The sequence below is a fragment of the Notolabrus celidotus genome, chromosome 18, assembly GCF_009762535.1.
Source record: "Notolabrus celidotus isolate fNotCel1 chromosome 18, fNotCel1.pri, whole genome shotgun sequence".
In the NCBI taxonomy this organism is placed as follows: Eukaryota; Metazoa; Chordata; class Actinopteri; order Labriformes; family Labridae; genus Notolabrus; species Notolabrus celidotus.
Window position 1 is genome coordinate 26,795,235 of NC_048289.1, and position 20,925 is coordinate 26,816,159.

The following is a 20,925-nucleotide window of genomic DNA, read 5'->3' on the forward strand; positions in this document are numbered from 1 at the left end:
TCTCTCTCAATTAGTGAGTCCACATGCTGGGAAGAAATCCTTCCTGCATGTAAATATCAAATCACTACATACTAAGTATACATGACATGCGTATGTAAATAATCTGTATGCGTGTATACGTGTGTATGTATGTTATGTATGTGTGTATGTGAATATATATTTATATATATATATAAATATTATTTTTTTATTATTTATTATTTATTTTATTTTTATGTGTGAATGTAAGATGTCTCTAGTTCTCTATGTCCTTTCTTAATGCACCTGGGATCTTGGTGTATGTTCAGTATTGTATTTATGCACATATATGTGATGATATGTGTATGAATGTTGACAAATGTATGTCTAAAGTTGTTGAAAATCATAAAAACAATGTTGGGGGGAAAAAAAGTATGCATGACATCATAGTTAAGCAGAGTCACTACGGTCAGAATACAGCACGAAGCACTGAGTAGCATCTTTAGCGTAGCGTTCAGCCTGAATGCGGTGAAACTACAAAAACGCTTCTAAATGAAAGTTTGAGGGTTGAACCGTGAAGCAAGATTCAAAACGAAAATGTTGATTTTAAAGGCAGAGTTTTCAGTGTCACGTAGCTGGCCCTCTTTTAACCTAGCTAGATCACCATGCTAACTTACTTAGCAAACCTGGTCAGGAGCAGGTCATGGTAGAGCTGGGCGATACTGAAAATGATGTGATCACAATAAAATATTTCATACCAGTCGATATTGATAATTATCAAGATAAATATCAAATCTTTATTTCATTTAAATGTAAAGGCAGAATCAACACAGTGTCAGACTAACGACTCTGCTTTGAGCTGGTAGGTTTTGAGTTTTCTCAAAATTTCAGCTGTGTTTACATTCCACTCCAAACATCTTTAAACCACGCCTTCCTCTCACCCAGCGACATGATTGGCTGTTCAATGTCGTCTTCTTCTTCTGTCTAATGTTGGGTGGCAACTAGCATTGAAGGCTCATTTGCGCCCCCTTCATTTCCAGTGGTTGGGGGGTGTTATTACAGGTTTATTTATATTTAATCTTTATTGAACATTTGCTATATTTATATTGAGAAAAATTATATCACGATATATATCGTTATCAAATTATCGCCCAGCCCTAGGTTATGTTCAGAGTTTCAGCTTTAACAAGGCTGGAAAGCAGCGTCCTTTCAGTAACAATGCCGTTACAATATTCGGTGTGGACAGATTAGTTCTTTCGCTAAATTAATATATATATATAGAAACAATTAAAACCATTATGTTACGTTAATAAAGCCATGAAACGAGAATTGCACTTCACTTCACTTCCTTCTAATCTTTTGCTTTGTAACCTGGAGCCAAACTTCAGACCTTGTCACACGTTCAGCCACCTGACCTCCAGAATTCTATTTTAACTCTATTTTATCCAAGAGCTTTATATTTATATGATTTGGTCTAAATACGAGGCCGCGACTTGAGATATAACGTTATGTCATTGGATCCAGAATCAATAAGCTTGAGGTTTTGAAAAATGCAGAACAGGGTCTTTAAGAGAACCACTTAGATCTCTCTTCCTTCCCAGACACTGTGCGGTGCAGAATTAACAATCTTGGTTGTAGTTTAAAGAGCAAGAGGATTCGACTAAGACTGAACATTGAAGCTCAAATGCTTTTTGAATGATAGTATGCAGTAACATGGCACAACATCTTCTTAAACAAGCAAATATCAATCAACATTAAAGGGTCTTTTTGGTGCCATCGACAGCATCAACGCGCCTTGGCCCTCAAACCACTGGAAACCAGTTTAACACACTGATTTTTCATTAACACATCCACTTAAGAAGTGTAGTGAAGAGAAGAGATGGTGACATAACATACTGTGAGATATTTCAAGCCTTATAAAATTAATTCATCTGATCAAGTAAAGTGGGTGGCTGGACTGGAGCCCTTAGAAGGCACATTTTCACACCATAATAAAGAACCTTTCCAGGGGAGACGGTGAAGAGAGAGGAGGCTGCTGCTCTGGCTCTGCAATAACAGGAAACTTATTAGATTTAAATCAGAGCGACTGTGCTGGTACAAAATGATCGCTCATACCTCTCCTAAGTGTTGCTTTTGGCCGGGATTATGCTACACATCAAAGACCTGTTCCTCTAAGTGAGACTTCTACAAGGATTGAGTGACAGTAATGCAAGTCCTGGGAACAAAAGGTTCCAACGAGGACCTCGGAGTAACATGGTGGCTGTGATTTAACAGTTATTTCGCCTGACTGTGGGGAAAAGGGGCATACGGATTAGTCTGTGAGCCACGCAGAGAGTGTGGGTTAGATTTAGAAGTCTATGCTGAAAAGTCTGCACCGAAGTTTCTCCAGTATTCACCAGATTAAACCCTTTTTATGTACAGATTTCAAAACTTGATTTCATCTATCATGGAAAACCAGTATAAAATGCAGAGAGAGGTATTTTTTGTGTCACAGTATTTTACTAAGACGAGAAGAAGGTCTTGTCTTCAAATGTTATTTATATAAAAGTAGGGGAGAACGGGGTTGGTTGTCACACTTTTTACTGTTTTGATGATTGCTTATCATCAAAACATCTTTCAATAGTCATTCCTACATTAAATTGAAGCTTAAGGTGTTGGCTTGAAATGTGTATCCCTCTCATTTTCCAACTCATTGCAACAAAGAGGCAATTAACTAAGATAAAGATTAAGATATCATCAGAGCGTTTCCTCAGTTCGTTCAGCAAATTATTTAGATTTTTTATTTATTGATTTTATTTTTATTGTTTTTTATACTATTGTTGCATATTGTGTTGTTAACCTTAGGATTGTGGGGTGGGTTTGGGGTCGGGGCTGGGGCTGGGATCTTTTTCTTAATTTATCTATTTTAAGTTGTTTTTCTTGTACAGCACTTTGTGATACAGTGCCATTGTATGAAATGCGCTTTATAAATAAAGTCTGATTGATTGATTGATTGATTGATTGATTGATTGATTGATTGATTGATTGATTGATTGATTAACTATCAAAGACACTCTGACACATTGTGACAACCAACCCCATCACAGGGATGGTTGTCACACACTATGGGGTTGGTTGTCACACACTATGGGGTTGGTTGTCACACACTATGGGGTTGGTTGTCACACACTATGGGGTTGGTTGTCACAATGGTATTTCAATGGGAAAAAAGGCAAGAAGGCAGAACTAAATTTGAAAGTTTAATTGCACTGACCAGTGATAGGCCTACATAACTTAATGCATTTGATCATAAAATAAGCAAGGAACATGAACAGGAAACACATCTTTAGGCCAGCCTATATAACAACATAAAGAACAAAACAAATAGGCCGAAGAATAATGGCCGACTCAACTAGGCTACATGCAGTCACTGTCTGAGTTACAGACATTGAATACTTTACCCCAATTTTATGCTAGCACCAAGGCTAACAACCATGTATCAACTAGTTAGCTAGCTAATAAAAATCTAAACTATAGCTTTCCCCTCACACTTTGTAAGGGTAACACTTGTGTTGTTATAAACCCATCGTTTAAAAGCCTAGAAGAAAAATACTGAGGAGCTGAATATTTACAATTTGACATGAAAAACACAAAAAGTCCTCTCACCTCAAGTTCAGCTGTCTTACTCCAGAGAAGACTATGTAGGTGAGCTCTGATCCTAATTCTGGAAATGTCCATATCCCAATTTTAAAGACAGTGCCCTATGGTGTCGAGATATAAAAAGTGTGCCAACCAACACGTGTGACAACCAACCCCGTTCTCCCCTATTATATTCTTGGAAAGGAGGGGTTGTCTTATAATCAGAGACATCCCATATTACAGCCAATATGGTATTCCTCACAGACTTCAGTAAGGTACAAATGTAATCTTAATAAACGGTCAACAGCAGACAAGAAAATACTGAAGACCTTTCTTGTGAATGAAAGACTTCAAGGGCCTTTTCAGGCATCCTCAAGAATTTTTAGTCCACACATCAAGCCTGACACCTGCACCCTAAAATGCACGATAAAGCCAAGTTTAAATACAAAGAAAAGGTACAGTCTGACCTTAAAAACTTTATCTGCTCAGAGGTTTAAACTAGCCTGCAAATAAAGTTCCTCTCTGGCTTGTGGAGAGCTTTAGTGTGAAACAGCTGCAGGAAATGTTGACTCCGCTTTGCTTCACAAGCAGATTAACACAGTGCCTTTACAACAGCTCTGATGGTGCAGCAATCATTAAACAGTGAGGTTCAAATATTTCCTCCTGCCACCAAACAGTAAAAAAAGCAACACTGAGCAGGTGCTGCAGAACTACTAATTGGACGTGAAGTGAGCTTGATTGAGCTGGGATATGTTGCAGGCTCCCGAGTGAGACATAAAAATCAAAGTAAACCCAAAAATCAACTGCTGCCAACACATAACAGGAACTCATATTCTGCAGCATGTTATTGCATGGCCAATTTCAAGTTTGAACTGTCAATGGGAAACTGGTTCTCACAACAGGAGGTAAAGCTACCCAAGCAGCAGAACTGATGAGCTGGTTTAGATCTATTTTAAGCAGAAAACAGCTTTAAAAGGGCCTTCAGCTGTCACGTTTAGCTGTCACGAACCAAAATACATTTCATCTGGTGTTCTGCGTGTTCCTGCTTCCAAAAATACTCCGGCAGAACAAGTGACCACCTTCTGTGCGCTGACAGGCAGATGCGTCATTGTTTGTGGCTGCCATCAGAAAAACACACTCACCGCTGCTGCGACTCTTGCGGTTGGCCTTCCCTCCCGTCAGCAACATCTTCAAGCTGTTCCTAAACATGACTGCAGCAGATGCCCCTGGACCAGACTACAGAGAAATCTGTTCGGGAAAGAAGAGACGGTAAATATTAATAATTCTGGGACCACTTGCAGTGTGGCCAACTGTCTGCTGCGAGACGGAGCTGACATTGTTAACAACAGAACTCAGCTGTTTAAAGCGTTATTAGAATTATCACAGAGGCACAACAAAGCTAGGCTGTAAAGGTGGACGTGAATAAAAAGCTTTTAAAAGAGTTATAATAAGGTTTGTGCCAGATTCAGCTAAAACAAGGAAGTCCCATTGGAGTAAACTGCACCTTTAATAGCATCAATGTGCCTTACTGCTTAAGCTTACTGATGATTAGGATATGACACAGGAGGTGCTTTAACTACATATAACCAACAACAATAATTTAACAATGTTTTCAAAGTGGCTACACCATCGGATTTTACTCATTCACAAAAACAGATGGTATAAAACTCCAACATAAGGCCAGTAAGATCAATCAGGGTCTTTGTTTGGCTCAAGAACCATTTGACTTGTGGACTTGAGGAACCAAAAACCCTACAGTTATTAATACAATAGGGGTGTGCAATAGAATAGAATAGAATAGAATAGAATAGAATAGAATAGAATGCCTTTATTGTCAACCAGCCTTTATTGGCAACCAGCCGCAGCGTCCATGCACACAGCCATCTTGGATCAAGAATTTCAACAAGAATATATATAGAAAATAAATGTCCATCAGAGACAACAGCTTGGCCATAATTCTCCTGTCAGCCACCATAGGACAGTATTAAATCATGAAGGATTAGAATGTGTCCATGATCTGCAAATCCAAAGAGATCGTAGTATCGGTACATTCGGTTGTTATACATTGTAGTTCTATGCTCATAGAACTACAACTTCCATCCTGCGGCATGGAAAGAGTGATTCAACACAGACAAACCGTGTTCACAGGAGTCAGGATCATCAATGATTTACCTGAGGAGCAAAGGCATAACGCCAGGAGGAACACATTCATTAATTAGATGTATAGATAACCAAACAACTGATTCATTGATCACAATGCTCATTCAAAAGACGTCCAACATGGGGAATTTTATCAGAATGTCTTTTAAATTGTTTCTTTCTGTCTAGTCAAGACTAAAAAGCAAATAATAGAAAATCATACACAGCTGCATGTTGACGTCGGCACTCTGATGCAGACCCCGGGCTAAATTGATGCATTATTAGGCTACACCCACTGGCTATGATAACACTACATTTAAAAAGTTTTCCTGTGAGCTCTCAGTTTTTTGGTAAGCAGTGTTTCCGCCAAGTTATGGACTAGTGGAGCCTGTCTCTCTTAGTTTTAGATAACACACATGCAGCGCTCTGCAAAGATGGTAAACACAAACACAAACACAGAGACTCACTCTGTTTAAAAGATATATTAGCTGACTCATGCTCGTGGGTCTAATTGCTCTTTAGGGAGTTTATCAATGAACACACGTGAATGCCTGCGGACGGGAAAAAATGCTGTTCTCCGTCTCATTCACGCACACAGGAACGGTTATAAACGGGGTTAGGTAGTCGGAGCGAGAGGGTCAGATTAACCATAGACTGTATAAAATAAACTTAATCCTCATGAAGTTCTGCCTCGCGGTGAGTGCGCACACACGTAGCTGCAGGCTCCGTTTGGCGCGCTCCCGCGCAGAGAGCAGAGAGCAGAGAGCAGAGAGCAGAGACGTAAACCCGGTCAGTCTCTGACTTTATTACAGGGCGAAAGTATGGAAAATCACCTACTCTTCCACTCCCTCACAGTCACAGGGATGCGTTCAGGTACCGAAACATGGTACCGTTTGATTTTACGTGAGTCGGTACTCGGTAGTACCAACTACCAACGGTTGGTACCTATAAAAGTACCGAATTCGGTACCCATCCCTAACGAGACGTGATTAAACTGTATGGTTATGTAGGAGTTTGGGTTTAGGCTTGATCAGTTGATGAATTCTTTATCTCTTTTGAGTTAATTATCCAACCCTCTACCTCTTTTGATAATAGATGACCATGCAAATGATACTGCTTTATATCATACTAGAAGGTGAAATGAATTCAGGAAGTACCAGTCATTTATTATTGAGATTAATAGTTTCATACTGAAGTAAATTGACAGATATGCTATCTTGATAAGCTAGCTGTTCTTAAGCAAGGGTGCACTCTACCTAAGTTTTGTTGTTTACCTTTACAAACCAGTGCTGCAGTGATACTTATCACAAGTGGACCTGGGTGAGAAGAGAATGATGAGTGTCTGTAGCAATGTTTTAATAGAGGAGCCCTTTACGATCACAGCTACTAGCTAGCTAACACAGTTGTAGCCAAAGTTTCTTACACTGGATGTAAATGAGGAATATCTTAGACAAAAAAACAAGACACTGTAAACTGAGACAGTAAATCAAGGCAATAAATACGCTTTGCCTTCAAGAGATCAAGGTCATGTTTTATAATATACACCATGTAGAATAGATTCTACACAAAAACAGAAGTTACACAGCCAACAGACAAAGCTATAAACCATAAGACTGTCTTAATTTCTTGACAGCAGCTTGTCGTATCCCACTAATTCGCTTCCCTCTCTGACCCCCCTCGAACAAGCCCACATAGCATCGCTGCTGTGAGTGGTAGAGAGCGTGGCAGCAGATGTTCCCCATTAGGTGGGAGTGACTCAGCAGAGCCCCACAGACGAGCTCCAGCTGAGAAGGCAGCTTCAAACCCAAACAACTCCAAGAAAGAGGAGGAACGTGGACAGGGTCTCAAAAAGCCCTCCTCCCCTTAACCCCCCTTAAGTACGCTTAACCCGTTTGTTTTTCCCGTTTCCCCGCCCGACCTTGAAAGGAGTCTATCACGAAATGATGACAGAGCAAGACCTGATAGTAGAGCATAATGGGATTAAAGTCTTGATTTATTTGACTTTTTTTTTAATCTAGCTATGGATTTTTGAGTGTTTGAGACAGAATATTGATGGTTCAAGTCCTCATGGAGCAGGTGAGGGACACCTGACTGTGATGTAGATGCATATTATCCTCAATTTGGATTTTAACCTTTCTAAGTTAGTCTATGCTGTGTCCAAGAAGGTTTTTCATACCTATTTCTGGATCCCATGGGAAGTTAAGCTGGGGAGTTTTGGAAATATTCCAAATTGGAAACTTTCCATGGGAATTTATGGGAATTAACTAGGAATTGAGAGTAATTTAATGGAAAGGTATCATATCCAAGCATAAATATTTGTTTTGTTATAAGCAGACACCCATCCAAAATAATACAATTAAAACAGATTTATTTGTAAGTAGAACTTTATCAAGTGTTAAATATTTTATTGAACAATCAATTCTTTCATTGAAGAAGAAAAACATGAATGTTGAGTTAAATATTATTCATCCCCCCGACCCAACCATTCAAAACTTAACAAAAATGCAATCCCAACGAAGTCCCATTCAAAATGCAAATAAAAAAGCATCTTCCCTCAAGCTTCTCAAGCCTAGCCTCTGCAGGATTCTAGAAATCATCTGTGCATGTGATGGAGGAATTCACATTGCATGCAGGGGGCGTGGTCTCAATAGCCCTGCAGTAAGCAGTGTGTTATGTGCATGTGATTGAGGAATAGAATAGATATTCAACTGTACTTGAAAGAAATCTGGTTGTTTTAGTCAGGATTATGCTAAAATATATTTTCCCCAACTATATTTAAGTTCACTATTAAGAGCCAACCTTCAATTTAGTAAATTCCTGATTTTATTTCTGTTTATTCCCATGGAAAGTTTCCAACTTTTTATTCCTGGATACTACTAGTATTAAAACCTCAATAATGTTCAATGCTTACATAAAGGTGCCTTATGGACTGAATACTGTCTTGATAAAACAAGCTGTATCCAGTGGAAATCGGATCCTCATCTGTTGATTGAACTCATTATCAGGCTTATATTGTTCAGTGTAATCCTCACAAATTACAGTGAAAACATCAGAATAGAAGAAAGCCCAAGCATATCTTCCTCTACTTTATGATACACAATATCTGGCCAGTTCAACACCTCTCTTAAAAGACTACCTGGGGGAATAATTACTGTGCGTCAGTGACAGTGACAGAGCAAACTGATGTTCCTAATGATTGGCTTTCTAGTAGCACATCTGACAGCTTACCATTCATCTCCCCAGTCAATAAAAGTGGCAGTTAGTGTCCCCGTCAGTGTGCATGCAAATGGAGCTCAAGGTAGTTGTAGCGTCAGCTCAGACACACCAGTTCAGTTGGAATCAAAAGAGCTGATTTGGAGAGATTACCAACGTCACATTTGACTATTTCTGACCTCAACTGCCAAACAGTGCCGTCATTCAGCCTTTGTGACAAGCTCCTATAAATAAAGAATGAGCTCCAATGTGATACAGTGGGTCCTCTAGGAAAAGCTGACAGTTTTCTCTGTAACTTTGGCCCAGATCCTGATGTAACCGTTTTCCAGTGGAGTAAAACCCCTAACAGTATCTGAGGACATATGAAGAGCCTCCTACAGGCTGTCCATTATGAGCGTGTTATCAGCATCTGATACCATTGTCTTGGTAAATGAGCTGAGGCGGTGAGTTAACCGATGCTACAGGCATTTACACGAACAAAGGAAATGACTCTTCCTTAATTCGGGGACTTTTTCCATTTTCCTTGAATACTGGTGACACAAAGGGCAGAAAATGTAATGTGTTTAATAATAGGAGAACAAAGCTTTATCACAGCCGCTAGTCTCATGCTTATGATATATCATTCTGCGAACGCTCAAGGTCGGTTCCCATCAGTATTTCCATGCTTTAGCCTTGGCAAGCTTCCGTCCAATGTGACTAATCCTTCAGTTTCAATGTCTGCAAGTATATAACGTAAGATGTTAAGTTCCCTGTGAGAGATTTGTTCGACTGTCGGCTCAAGGTTTGAAGCTCTCTTAACAAAAAGATGTTATTTTATCAAACAAGCTTAATATTCCTGGTTAGGGGTGGGATTAGCAGAATAACTCATGATACAACATGATACAATACAATAAAAAAAACATTGCTATTGGGGATAGGATGATATGACACGATACGATAAGGTTTGAAACAATGCTAAACAATACCATACTAAAAACGCCATACAATACAACATGAAACAATTTGATAAACAACACATTATTATAAGAGACGATACCAATTAAAACGAAAGTATACAATATGAGACGATACGATACATTACAATAAAATACGAAACAGTGCAATACGAGACGATATGAGGTGATGCAATACGATATGTTACAATACGATACGAGACATGTGATACGATATGAGACTACACGATACGAGAGGTTGTGATACGAGGAGATGATACGATATGAGGTGATACAATAGGTTACAATACAATATGAGATAATGTTATATGACATGAGATGATGTGATACGTTACAATACATTATGAGATGATGTTACTGTATATGACATGACGATGTGATATGTTACAATATGAGACGATACATTACAATAAGATACAATATGATATGATATGATATGACCAGAGACTGTATAAAATGGATGGACGTAGTATCCGTGACGTCACCCATCTGTTCCTGAGAGCTGTTTTGAAGCCAATGGACGGCGGCAGCCATATTGGAAACGCGGAACTCAACCAGGCAGAGTGTGACGTAGTGTGAGCCTCCTAGCCAACAGCTATGTGTTCCCGACCGGGAGTCAAGTCAGTCATGTCCTTATTTGGGCAAAAACTCAGAATCTTATATCTTCTGAACCGTCACATTAGAATGTGCCATTAGAGAGATTAGCTTCGTAGGGCCAAGCCGTTTTTTGAACCAGGCTGTAAACATGTTTATTAATGCTGCAAATATCGTCTTTTTCCCATTCATGTCTATGTGGTTTCCGGTCTTTCTGCAGCCAGCCTCAAGCTGATTCTCGATGTATTGCAGTTTATAACACTTCCGCATGGGCTTCATCGTTTGAGACCGGAGGTTGCCAATTGGATATGACACGATACCTTACAGTACCACACGAGACAGCAGGATACGATATGAAACAATAGGACACCTTTAAAAACGATACAAGTTGGTGCGATATGACACGTTACAATACCATACGATATGAGACGAGATCAGACAATATGATACAAGACAGGACAGGACAATACGATACAGGTCCATAAAATGCTGTACAATACAATACTGTATGCGATGACACAATTTCTATACTACTTCATGTGATGTTTTCTTTATTTTTTGCAATCAAGTTTTTGTACACTTGTGTATTATAAAAGATATACACCAATATATCTGTTACAGGTCCAAATCATCCTGATAAACTACAGGACAAATGTCTCAGCAAGACTCTATGGTGTTTATTTGATAACTGGTCTACCACTGTTTAGATCGAGCTTCCACTTTAAAGGCAAACTCAGACACCTGCTGAACTTCTGGAGTTTGTGGAAAAGTGATCAGACAAAGAACGGATACACGCCCTCAGAAACACTCATAGCAGGTTAATGCTTCAGATGTTTTTCAGGGCCTTGGGTGAGAGAACGCAACAGGTCAAATAGTTTGATGTTTTCTTGTATTCACAGCCTGGTGAACTTTAAAAACATAAAGTCACGGACATATTTTCTAAATTGATTTGAAGCAGCAGCCTGAGGGTTCTTTATAATCTGCAGCTCACCTTCTTTTGTTAGTTATTTGTACATACACCAGATTTATTTGGTTCTATGTGACGTTCCTTTCCCATAGACAGCTGGGTTGTAGCACTCCACTTGCAAGACATGAGAGTCACAGTGACTGGCACTTAAAATGCATCCTCATCCAAGTGGAAGCTCATGTTTTTCTAAAAATCTTAACTCTGTTCCTTCTGCTTTGTTGCATTATCACTGCAGCACATTAAGGTCTTATCTCTAATCAACTTCAATTAGGTAAACTGGAAAAGGAAAAAGAACTGGTTAAATAACAGTTTAATTACAGCGACCATTAGAGAAGCTTTATGAGAGTGACACGACTGATCCGTACGTCTACAAGAGGGAGAGATGAAAAGTGGCATTAAAAGCAGCAGCGTCAGTTCAAGGTAAATAAGCAGACAGGACCCATTAGTTACTATCAGAAATGATAAGAGCATATTTCTCTTTCAGGAGTGTGTTTTTGTGTCCTTTCCTCCGTCTGAAACCTTTTCATTGGTATGAATCATGTGCCTTCCCATGACAGGATGTAGACGAGTGTTAGGAGAGTGTAAGGTGGCAGCAGGTCAGATATATTGGCATTCATGCTCTCATCTCCAGAGATACAGACAAGGCTGCACCGGGGCAGCTACGCAAGTATCCGAGCAACTCACCGCAACCTCACCTCGGCATAAAATATGAGCTGGGAGCAGCTTATTATGTCTGCTCTGGTTAGAGTGCGGGCCAGAAGGCATTCTGTGATTATAATACTAAATCAAAATCTTAAAAAGCCATGACTCACTCAGTGCATACTGTAGCTTTTTTTTCACCAAAGCTGAGAGGAATAGGGATGAAATAGAGAGCAGAGTCTAGCTCGATAAATCTGTTTCTATAATATGTAACGTGTTCAGCTAGCCGGCAACGCTGGAGCAGTTTACTAACTGCCAAAGCAGAAAATAGGACGAGATGTATCTGTCTGTTCCTACAGGAGGCAATCAATGTATGAAATCTTAGAGGACAGGATACTGAGTAGGCAAGTAAGCACACACACACACACACACACACAGACTCGCAGGTCGCCATAGAGAGACAGCCACGCACATAAAAATGTACGCGTATGCACAGCTAAAGCAATGTTTCATCTGAGGGTGTAAGCACACACACACACACACACATCTCTCATTCCCACTCTCTCTGACCCTGTGTACCGGCCTTTGTGAAGGGAAGCCAAGAAGCAGCATGCTCTCACAGATAATGTGCGTAAGCGGATGCAGCCCATCTCAGGCTCTTCCACAGCCGGGGCAGAACGCTCCTCCAGTGTGTTGAAAACCACTTAAAGGCACATTCACCAGCCGCTTTCATCTGCTCTGGTCACCACAGAAGAGGCACACGTGTTCGTTTGGATGAGGGAAATCAAACACAGACACAGCTTTGGTTCATTTGTAAGCAGCACATGCCTCACAAAGGCCGATTTAACACTCTCCGAAATATGTCTTTTGAGCTCGACCTGTGTCAAAGGCTTTAAACTTGCATTTAAACGAGCTTTAGTCATAAAAATATGTAGGTTTAGCTTTAAGCCCTGCTTAGAGAATTGCTTCGTCACGGCATAATGTTGAGAATATTAGAGGATTAGGTCCTCCTTATACTTCAAGCCTCCTGTAGACTGAATTAAATTTTTAATCACTAAGCCCCATCTTAATTTTGAAACATAAAAGGGAATCCAGCAGGCAGCAGGTGCAGATGTCCCCCCTCGGAGTCCCAGCCTACTCTAGGAACAGCCGCGACCATCCATTAATTACAAAGCTTATTTACAATCAATAGAGTGTCCTTTAATGGGGCCAGAGATGGCAAAGGCCAGTGTAGCAGGGCATCCAATAGGATTTATCTCATGTTACCCCTGGCCTTCAAATTAAAAGTCATCTAAGAGGAAACCCCACAGACACAATCATAGAATTAGAGAGGACACACACTTCCCATGAGAGTGCTCTTAATGTGATTACTGCTAACACAGAAGTTACTGAGGCAAAGGCAGAGAGGGGTTTAAATAAGGAAGGAGGGAGCAGTGTTTTTGTAGCAGGGCGGGACGTACGTCTCCATAAAAGACCAGGTATTCACAAAAAGAACAGATCCAATGAAAATCTTTATTTAACTTCTACTTTTAGAAAAGAGAGTGGACACTCCTTCTTTTTTTTTTTTTTTTTACAGAAATTGACATGATCGCTAACTATTTCAATAGTCATTCATTTAAAAATAATCAAACAGTTAATGTGACTATCATCTCATCTTAAAAATAAATGTATCCACTGTTTTTAGTGGTGCCTGATTGTAATGTAGTACTCTCACCAGACGGTGGCTGTAGCGCATCTGTAAGGTGTTTGCTAACCGCATTAAATAACAGAAGAAGAACAACAACGCTAACCCAGACTTAGAAATGGAGAAAATTGCAGTGACTGAGAATAAATATTAGGCCACATGTGGTTGCTCATCAATAAGTTAGTGTATATATCCTTGATAACATATTTAGCTTAAGCATCAGCATCATAGTTTTCAGCAAATTGTAAGTTTACAGTTACACTTGAAGATCACAGAAACAAAGGGTAATCTTATAATCATTGTTTTAACAACATTTATTCATCTTAATTGTTTATTTATATATTTATTTATCTTTATTATTTATTTATTGTATTTATCTGATCTTTTTAACCTTAACTGCTATTTTAATTTTGGATTTTACTCTTACGTATTTTATTAATTTTACTGTATCGATTTTATTTTTATTTTTAAGTATTTTATCTATGATTAGCTTTTAATAATTTAGCATTTCTGTTGTTTTGTGTCTCTGTTCTTTTGTGAGGCACTTTGGGCTACATGCTTGTCTGTATGATATGTGCAAATAAAGTTGAGTTGAGTAAGGAGAAACGTTGGCACAGGCGACATAATTATTTATGGCTGAACACTTAAGTAGCACTAACGCTTATTGTGCTGTCTATTTTTACATCACCTTAGCTAGCCAACAACAATATACGTGAGTACTGTACAGGAATCTTACTTTCGACTTTGGGGTATTAGCCTCAATCCAGTTGCTTGCACTAACTACGCATTGCAGCCCGCCATGCGAACAAGAACCTCCGCCATGCCCATACAACGGGCTTCTTTTTCTAATCCACCATCGTCAAATAAGCGCTACTTTGGACAATCCCTTGTGTCTGGGAGCCTCTGTGTTGCCTCTCTCCATGTCTCTTCCCTGCTTCACTTCCAGTGTTTCAGTTTGACTCGTGACCCTGTTTACTATACTTCCAGTCAAATGCTCAGGTGGTTGTTGTAGTAACAGGCTGAATGCCGTAAGTTATCAGGGACACTTGTAAAACCTTGACGCAGACGCCTGCCTGTACAGCACTTAAACATCTTACTGTTGTAAAATCAGACGGCAACATAAACTCAGGTGCTGCTGAAGAAGTCAGCTACAAAGTTAGCAGGATAACTGTTTGTTGTTGTTAACCAATGAGTGGCTGGATGCTAATGTTAGCTATGTTCTGATATTAGCTACTGGGTATCAAATATGTTTGTTAACCTAAAATACGGCCTGATTTATTTCCAGATTTTCCCTTTGTATTACCTCTGTGGCTGTGTATTAATGAGGGAGCAGTGAAATGACCTCAGTTTGTCAGATTACTGAGAGTTAGACATGATCAAAACATTCAAGCTTCTCACCCTGAGCAAGACGTAACAGAAAAGATGGCCGCCTTTGGAGTATGGTTCATTGACGTAATGATGAAAACAGATATCTACAGAGAACCTTGGGAGAACCAGGGTCTGACTGCTAAACTACCACTAAAATAAACTAAAGCACACTGTAATGGATGATTGAAAGTCATCCTTGAAAGAAAAACAGCTCACTAATGTTCTACCAGGAGTGAAAATCTCAGAATGAGGCATCCTCAATACCAGATGACAAATAGACTCTGCCCAGAGGGACGCCATGTCTTGGAGTAATTATAGTAAAATCTGGTGGACTGACGTAGAGACATGAATGTCAGACCTTTATCAAGTCAGACCAGAAGCAGAGAAAGCAGTTCCAGAATACTTATGTGGAAACAGCAGTTCAACCGAAGCTGAGTCATCCAGGATCCATTTAATTTCCAACACTTGTTTCTGCACTGCAGGGGTCAGGTCGACAGGGTTGGGTGAAGAGAGTGGCAGATGTACCTGTTCATTAAAACTAATCCCTGCTGCAACAGTGCATCTCTACACACTGCTGAGGAATAAACTCCCTCCAAAAAAAAAAAACAGGATTCAAGCTGGAGGCCCTTCTTTTCCCAGCAGTAGACACCCTGCAGCATCAGACAGGGATAAATCACTCGCCCATCTCTAGTTTGAGGATGGCCAGGGGAGCAGAGATCCATAAATCACACTGATATCAATAAGAGGAAGTGTCAGGCTCGGGCTCGCAAGGTGAGAGTTGCACAGGGCGATGCAGAAACCACTTTAGGTTTGCAGGTAACAAAGTTTCCCTCCTGCCCCCTCGGTGGATTATTTATTAATCTAGATTAATGCCACCGTGCTCATTGGTTTGCAGGGGAAGGAGGAGACAGCTGCGTCATGGTGCACTATATGAGGAAATCATCAGTCACAGGGGAGACCGGAGGGATCCCACGGTGGCAAAGCTTGTGTTGTGAAAGCTCCTCAGTCTTTTATAAAACGGCAAAAGAAGCATGAAGAACTCTTAAAACGGTCTCAGTGTTGGATTTAAAATGTTAAAGTCTGAAAGTTAAAGTGTTGAATGTGTAATTTTATTTACTACAACAGGTTTAAACCTTTATTTTTTCTAACTGATATCGCTTTAGGGAGTTTAAATTCACTGTGAGGAGTCCTTAAGTGATTTTAAGTGATTTAGGGACATCAGAGCTCACATCATGACAGGGGGCTGTGATTGGAAACGTTTAACCGGTACGTCTGCTCACCTTTTGTAAGATATCTTAAGTCGTTGTTACGTTACAGTTAATCATTAGCCGCATCCTGATAAACAATGTCTTAATGAAGGAAAGTAAAATTAAAAAGACGATCCTTATTCATTCATTTGCTTCCACAACACTTCTTTATACTGCCCATTTTTGGTGCAGTTACAGTAGAGCTAAAATGAAAAAGCTTCAGGTAGCATATAATGTCACATATCGAATTTTCCTTAAACTACCAGATGGACCAGTGCAAGTTGTATGTTTGTATCCAACAATGTCCCTATATTTCATGCTGTACTGAGAAATTTAAGAAGAAGAAGAAGAACGTACTTTATTAATCCCCAGGGGGAAATTCAATTTTTTCACTCGTGTTATTTTTCAGCCATGCTACACGCACAGTTTTTTTTTTTTTGTATATACATACAATGCACACACAAGCAGTGGACATGCACTTAGGGAGAGATGTCAGAGTGAGGATATTGCCATCAACCAATGCACCCTTGCCTTGCTCAAGGGCACCTCGGCAGTGTCCGGGTAAGTGAACCAGCACCTCTCCAGCCACCAGTCCACTTGCCAAACTTCGTCCATACTGGGACTTGAAGTGGCAACCCTTCGGTTTCCAAGTCAAATCCCTATGGACTGAGCTGCTGCCGCCCCAAAGCACATTACCTGACCGGGAATCGAACCCGGGCCGCGGCAGTGAGAGCGCCGAATCCTAGCCACTAGACCATCGGGGAAATTTGATGTATACATTTTTGTTTCGCTTAGATGATTCAGAAAATGAAAATTTAAGGGAGCTCACTCAGCCCACATTAAGTGACACAAGGTATTTTTCTGGCTTTTAGAAACATTGAAACAAATGCCTTTTTATGCTCTAATCAAAATTAATGTGTGAACTGTTGTCATATGATCTTTTTATTTCTTGCTGGACATGTATTTTACTTATTTTTAGTCCTATATATTACTCTTGTGCTAATACAGACCCATGGGTCTGAAATAAAGTCTATCTATCTATCTATCTATCTATCTATCTATCTATCTATCTATCTATCTATCTATCTATCTATCTATCTATCTATCTATCTTTATGACACTTGGTGATAGTGCTCATGGGAAATGCAGTCTTCATCTCAGAGAAAACAACATATCTCTTCCGAACGGGTCACCAGAATCAACACAACATGAGAACTCCTCACAGTGCCTTTAAGGTGACTTCTACAAACATCACACACTTTCTCTTACCAGGAGATGTTTATACCTCCCTAATCTTAACAGCCTCTGACTCAGAGAACGGGCCGGACTTTACCTCTGAAGCCTCCTGAAATACTTCCTTTGTTCTGTAACTTCATTGTGGTGATAACTGCTTGGATTGTGTTTACTGCCACAAACTGGAACCCGGCTTCCCCTCTACGCTCTATTGACACATGAGCCGAAATCCAGACCTGATGTCGGCGGCGGCGCACCATCTGCCATCTGCCACCTCAAGCCTTGAGGGTTCAACGCTAAAGAGCAAAGACAACATTTGGCACAAGTTTCAGGTTCACACGAGCACCTAAACGTGACAAGTTCAGGTATAATGTTTCCCTCTCTTTGCTGTAAGCATGGCTAATACTGCCGATGTGACCTTTTAAGAGTAATTTTACGGAGCTGGGGCCGATACGTTGGGGCAGGTATGTCCTCCTCTCTGGCCTTGTATGAAAGTCCATACTGCTCAGGGCAAAGTTTCTTCTCCAGCACACGGTCACAGCCTACATAAAGCCAAGTGAATTATTATCTGCTTTGGTTGTATCATCTCCCTGTGGGGAAACAGAAGTCCTCCCACTCAGGCCAACTGGCACACACTTTCATTACCAAAGCTGTGCCCAGTTTAAACCAGATCAGCCCTCTCTCACCCCCTTGTTCAAATCTACTCAAAGGAAGCCACTGAAATAGCGTGTCAGTCTTTATCAGAGTCAAGAGAGCCAGATGGAGGGGGACATAATTCATTGCTTTTTATTTCCCCCCGTTTGTTTTAGTGGATGTCTCGGCAGGACCAAATAATGGGATGAATTACTGGAGCCATGTAGACTGGTGTAGAAAATTCAAGTAGCCAGGTCGAGGAAGGGAAATAAATCAACCAGATGAACCAAAAAACTATTGACTCTCACGGAGCTGCATGGCCACCATTTTTAAAGTTCAGTTGCATGTCTTCTTTGTATTCCCTTTAATGGAAGATGCCACAGACTTCAGTGTTTTGTCTGTGATTAATGAGAAGCAGAGATCATCTTCAGACATGACATACAAACTCTTGAATCAATATGTTGTGACTGGGCTTCATTAATGCTCCCAGTTTCTTATTTAGATGCTACAGTGAACTATAACACAGACTGCTACATAAGTGATTCCCAAACTGGGGGGCCTGAAGTTCTGACGGGTTGGGAGGAAGACCAGATAACAACAATGCCCAGAGTCCGCCAGCAAAGCATGGCCAACTATTGTGAAAGGACTTCCGGTTAAACAAAAGTCTGACAATGGACGTCACAAAGATTTAACTATTGAGACCAAAACAAGAAATTCCTATAAATTTCAATGTTAAAAAACAGCCTTGTTTTTGTTTTTTTAAGTTATATTTTGAACATTTTAGCCTTTATTTGATAGGACAGCTGAATAGAGACAGGAAACATAGGGAGTAGAGAGTGGGGGAAGACTTGCAGGAAATGGTTGCGGCCAAGAGTCGAACCTGCGACCTCTGCGACAAGGACAACAACTTCTGTATGTGGGGCGCTTAGACTGCTAGGCCACCAGCCCCTCTAAAACATACTATTAATACCTTTTTTCAAAATGATTTCCAGGTATTTTACCCAAAAGGAGCAAGTCATCGCTTCTGTACGAAGCATGCTGGATACACAGCAAGCTGGACCAGCCCTGTGTTGCCACTTTTTCATGCTTTTCCTTGTTTAGGTCATTATCATGCATTCAAAGAAAACAGTGGTATCCCATTGAGTACATAAACCTGCCATAGGCTGAGAGTAACCACCATACGAGTAGCTGGCATGGTGGCGATAACAGACGGTGATAGGAAGAGCTACACATCTGCATTGAAACTGCACATTGTGGAGTGCAAAGGAAGTCTGAAACCTTTTTTCCTCTTGGAGCCAAAAACAGACAGCAACTCATATTCTTGATTTTATGCTATTTAAGTCATATCTCACCCTCAGCTTCAACTTGACCAATGTTCAGACACCCACACGAGTGTCACTTTTAATTCCCTCTTTAGTATGAGAGGCTGCATACGTTCCATTTTTAGTTTGATGTCAGACACTGAAGTTGCATTCTGGATTTTTGCACACAACAGTTCAAATGAATTCTAAATATAGAAGATATATTTTAGAAAGAAATGTCTGATGGTGTGTTTTAGTGTATATGGATGTATGTTTATGTGTCAAAGTGTATGCTAAGGGATAGTGAGGCTTGGGAATGTTTTCATCAACCAAAGGGAGGCCCTGTAGAAAAAGATTAGGAACCACAAACACGCCAAACCACACACACACATGACCAAACAGGACCGTATGGACATGCATTAATGTAGGGATGTCAGAGTGAGGGGGCTGCATGTGAAACGGTGCCCAAAGCAATCGGGGGTTCAGTGCTTCGCTCAAGGAGGTGAACTGGAACCACTCTAGTTATCAGCCCAGGTTTGAACTTGGTACAAGCCAAAGCAAAATCCCTGAAAATAAAAGTCCATCTTCATTTTTAAGGAAAGACTTTCTGGACTTTCTCTAAACGAGTTATTTAGCCATTTTTAATTCCAGAAGAATCCCAGAATAAATAGGAGTGATTCTCTCTCACTGCCCTCAGTTCTCTGCCTCTCATTTGACTGTTTTTTAAGCGTCTGTTCATTCTTAAATTGAAGCTCGATGATGATGATGAAGAAGGTCAAACCCTGTGTTAAATATTACATTGGCCCAGAGAGAAGGATGGCTAAATGAGACAGTTCAATTAATCCACTGACTGCTGCTTTCCCTTCGTCCCTCCACTTCCCTCCCTCATCCTGCCTCTCCATTCAGAGACCTCACTGCTACACCTACTGGCCATTTGGAAGTGCTGCCGCACCATCTGCATTGATGCACTGAGCAGTTGTGAATGAAATGACATGATAAATCTAAAACCTAATCCAAATAATAGCTTTTCATCTCTGCCGCTGACATATGACACCGACATGCCCATCATCTAGTCAGGATATTTTGTTTTGCATAAACCCATTTGGAGGCTCCCATTTGTATGCCCGAGGCGTCCTGATCCTGTTCACACAAATAGACCGCAGTTTCAGGAGGAAGACTGGTTTGATGTTTGACAGGCAGCGTAGAGGGGCAGATAGAGTCGTGACACGAGGAGGGAAGGTCACTCTGCAGAAGGCCACTAACGGCAGGTAATCAGCGTTGGCAGGAGCGCACATTTGCATTGGAATTGAGGCGTTTAGATTCAGCCTGTGCATTGGATCAGACAGAGGCTGAACTTAAACCTAAGAAATAAAAAGGC

General features: G+C 40.4%; 1 protein-coding gene and 1 non-coding gene across 5 annotated transcripts in view; both read right to left on the minus strand.

The window, feature by feature from the left end:
- tanc2b (tetratricopeptide repeat, ankyrin repeat and coiled-coil containing 2b) overlaps nucleotides 1–20,925 on the minus strand; it is a 242,485-nt gene that overhangs the window by 162,955 nt on the left and 58,605 nt on the right. For all 4 annotated transcript variants that reach the window (XM_034708630.1, XM_034708628.1, XM_034708626.1 and 1 more), the window contains one exon: nucleotides 4,719–4,824. In XM_034708630.1, the coding sequence (XP_034564521.1) occupies nucleotides 4,719–4,785 (67 nt within the window). In that variant the 5' untranslated portion in view covers nucleotides 4,786–4,824. The remainder of the gene's footprint in view (nucleotides 1–4,718; nucleotides 4,825–20,925) is intronic.
- trnae-cuc lies at nucleotides 17,073–17,144 on the minus strand. The gene has a single exon. It is a non-coding gene; the product is annotated as a tRNA-Glu (tRNA).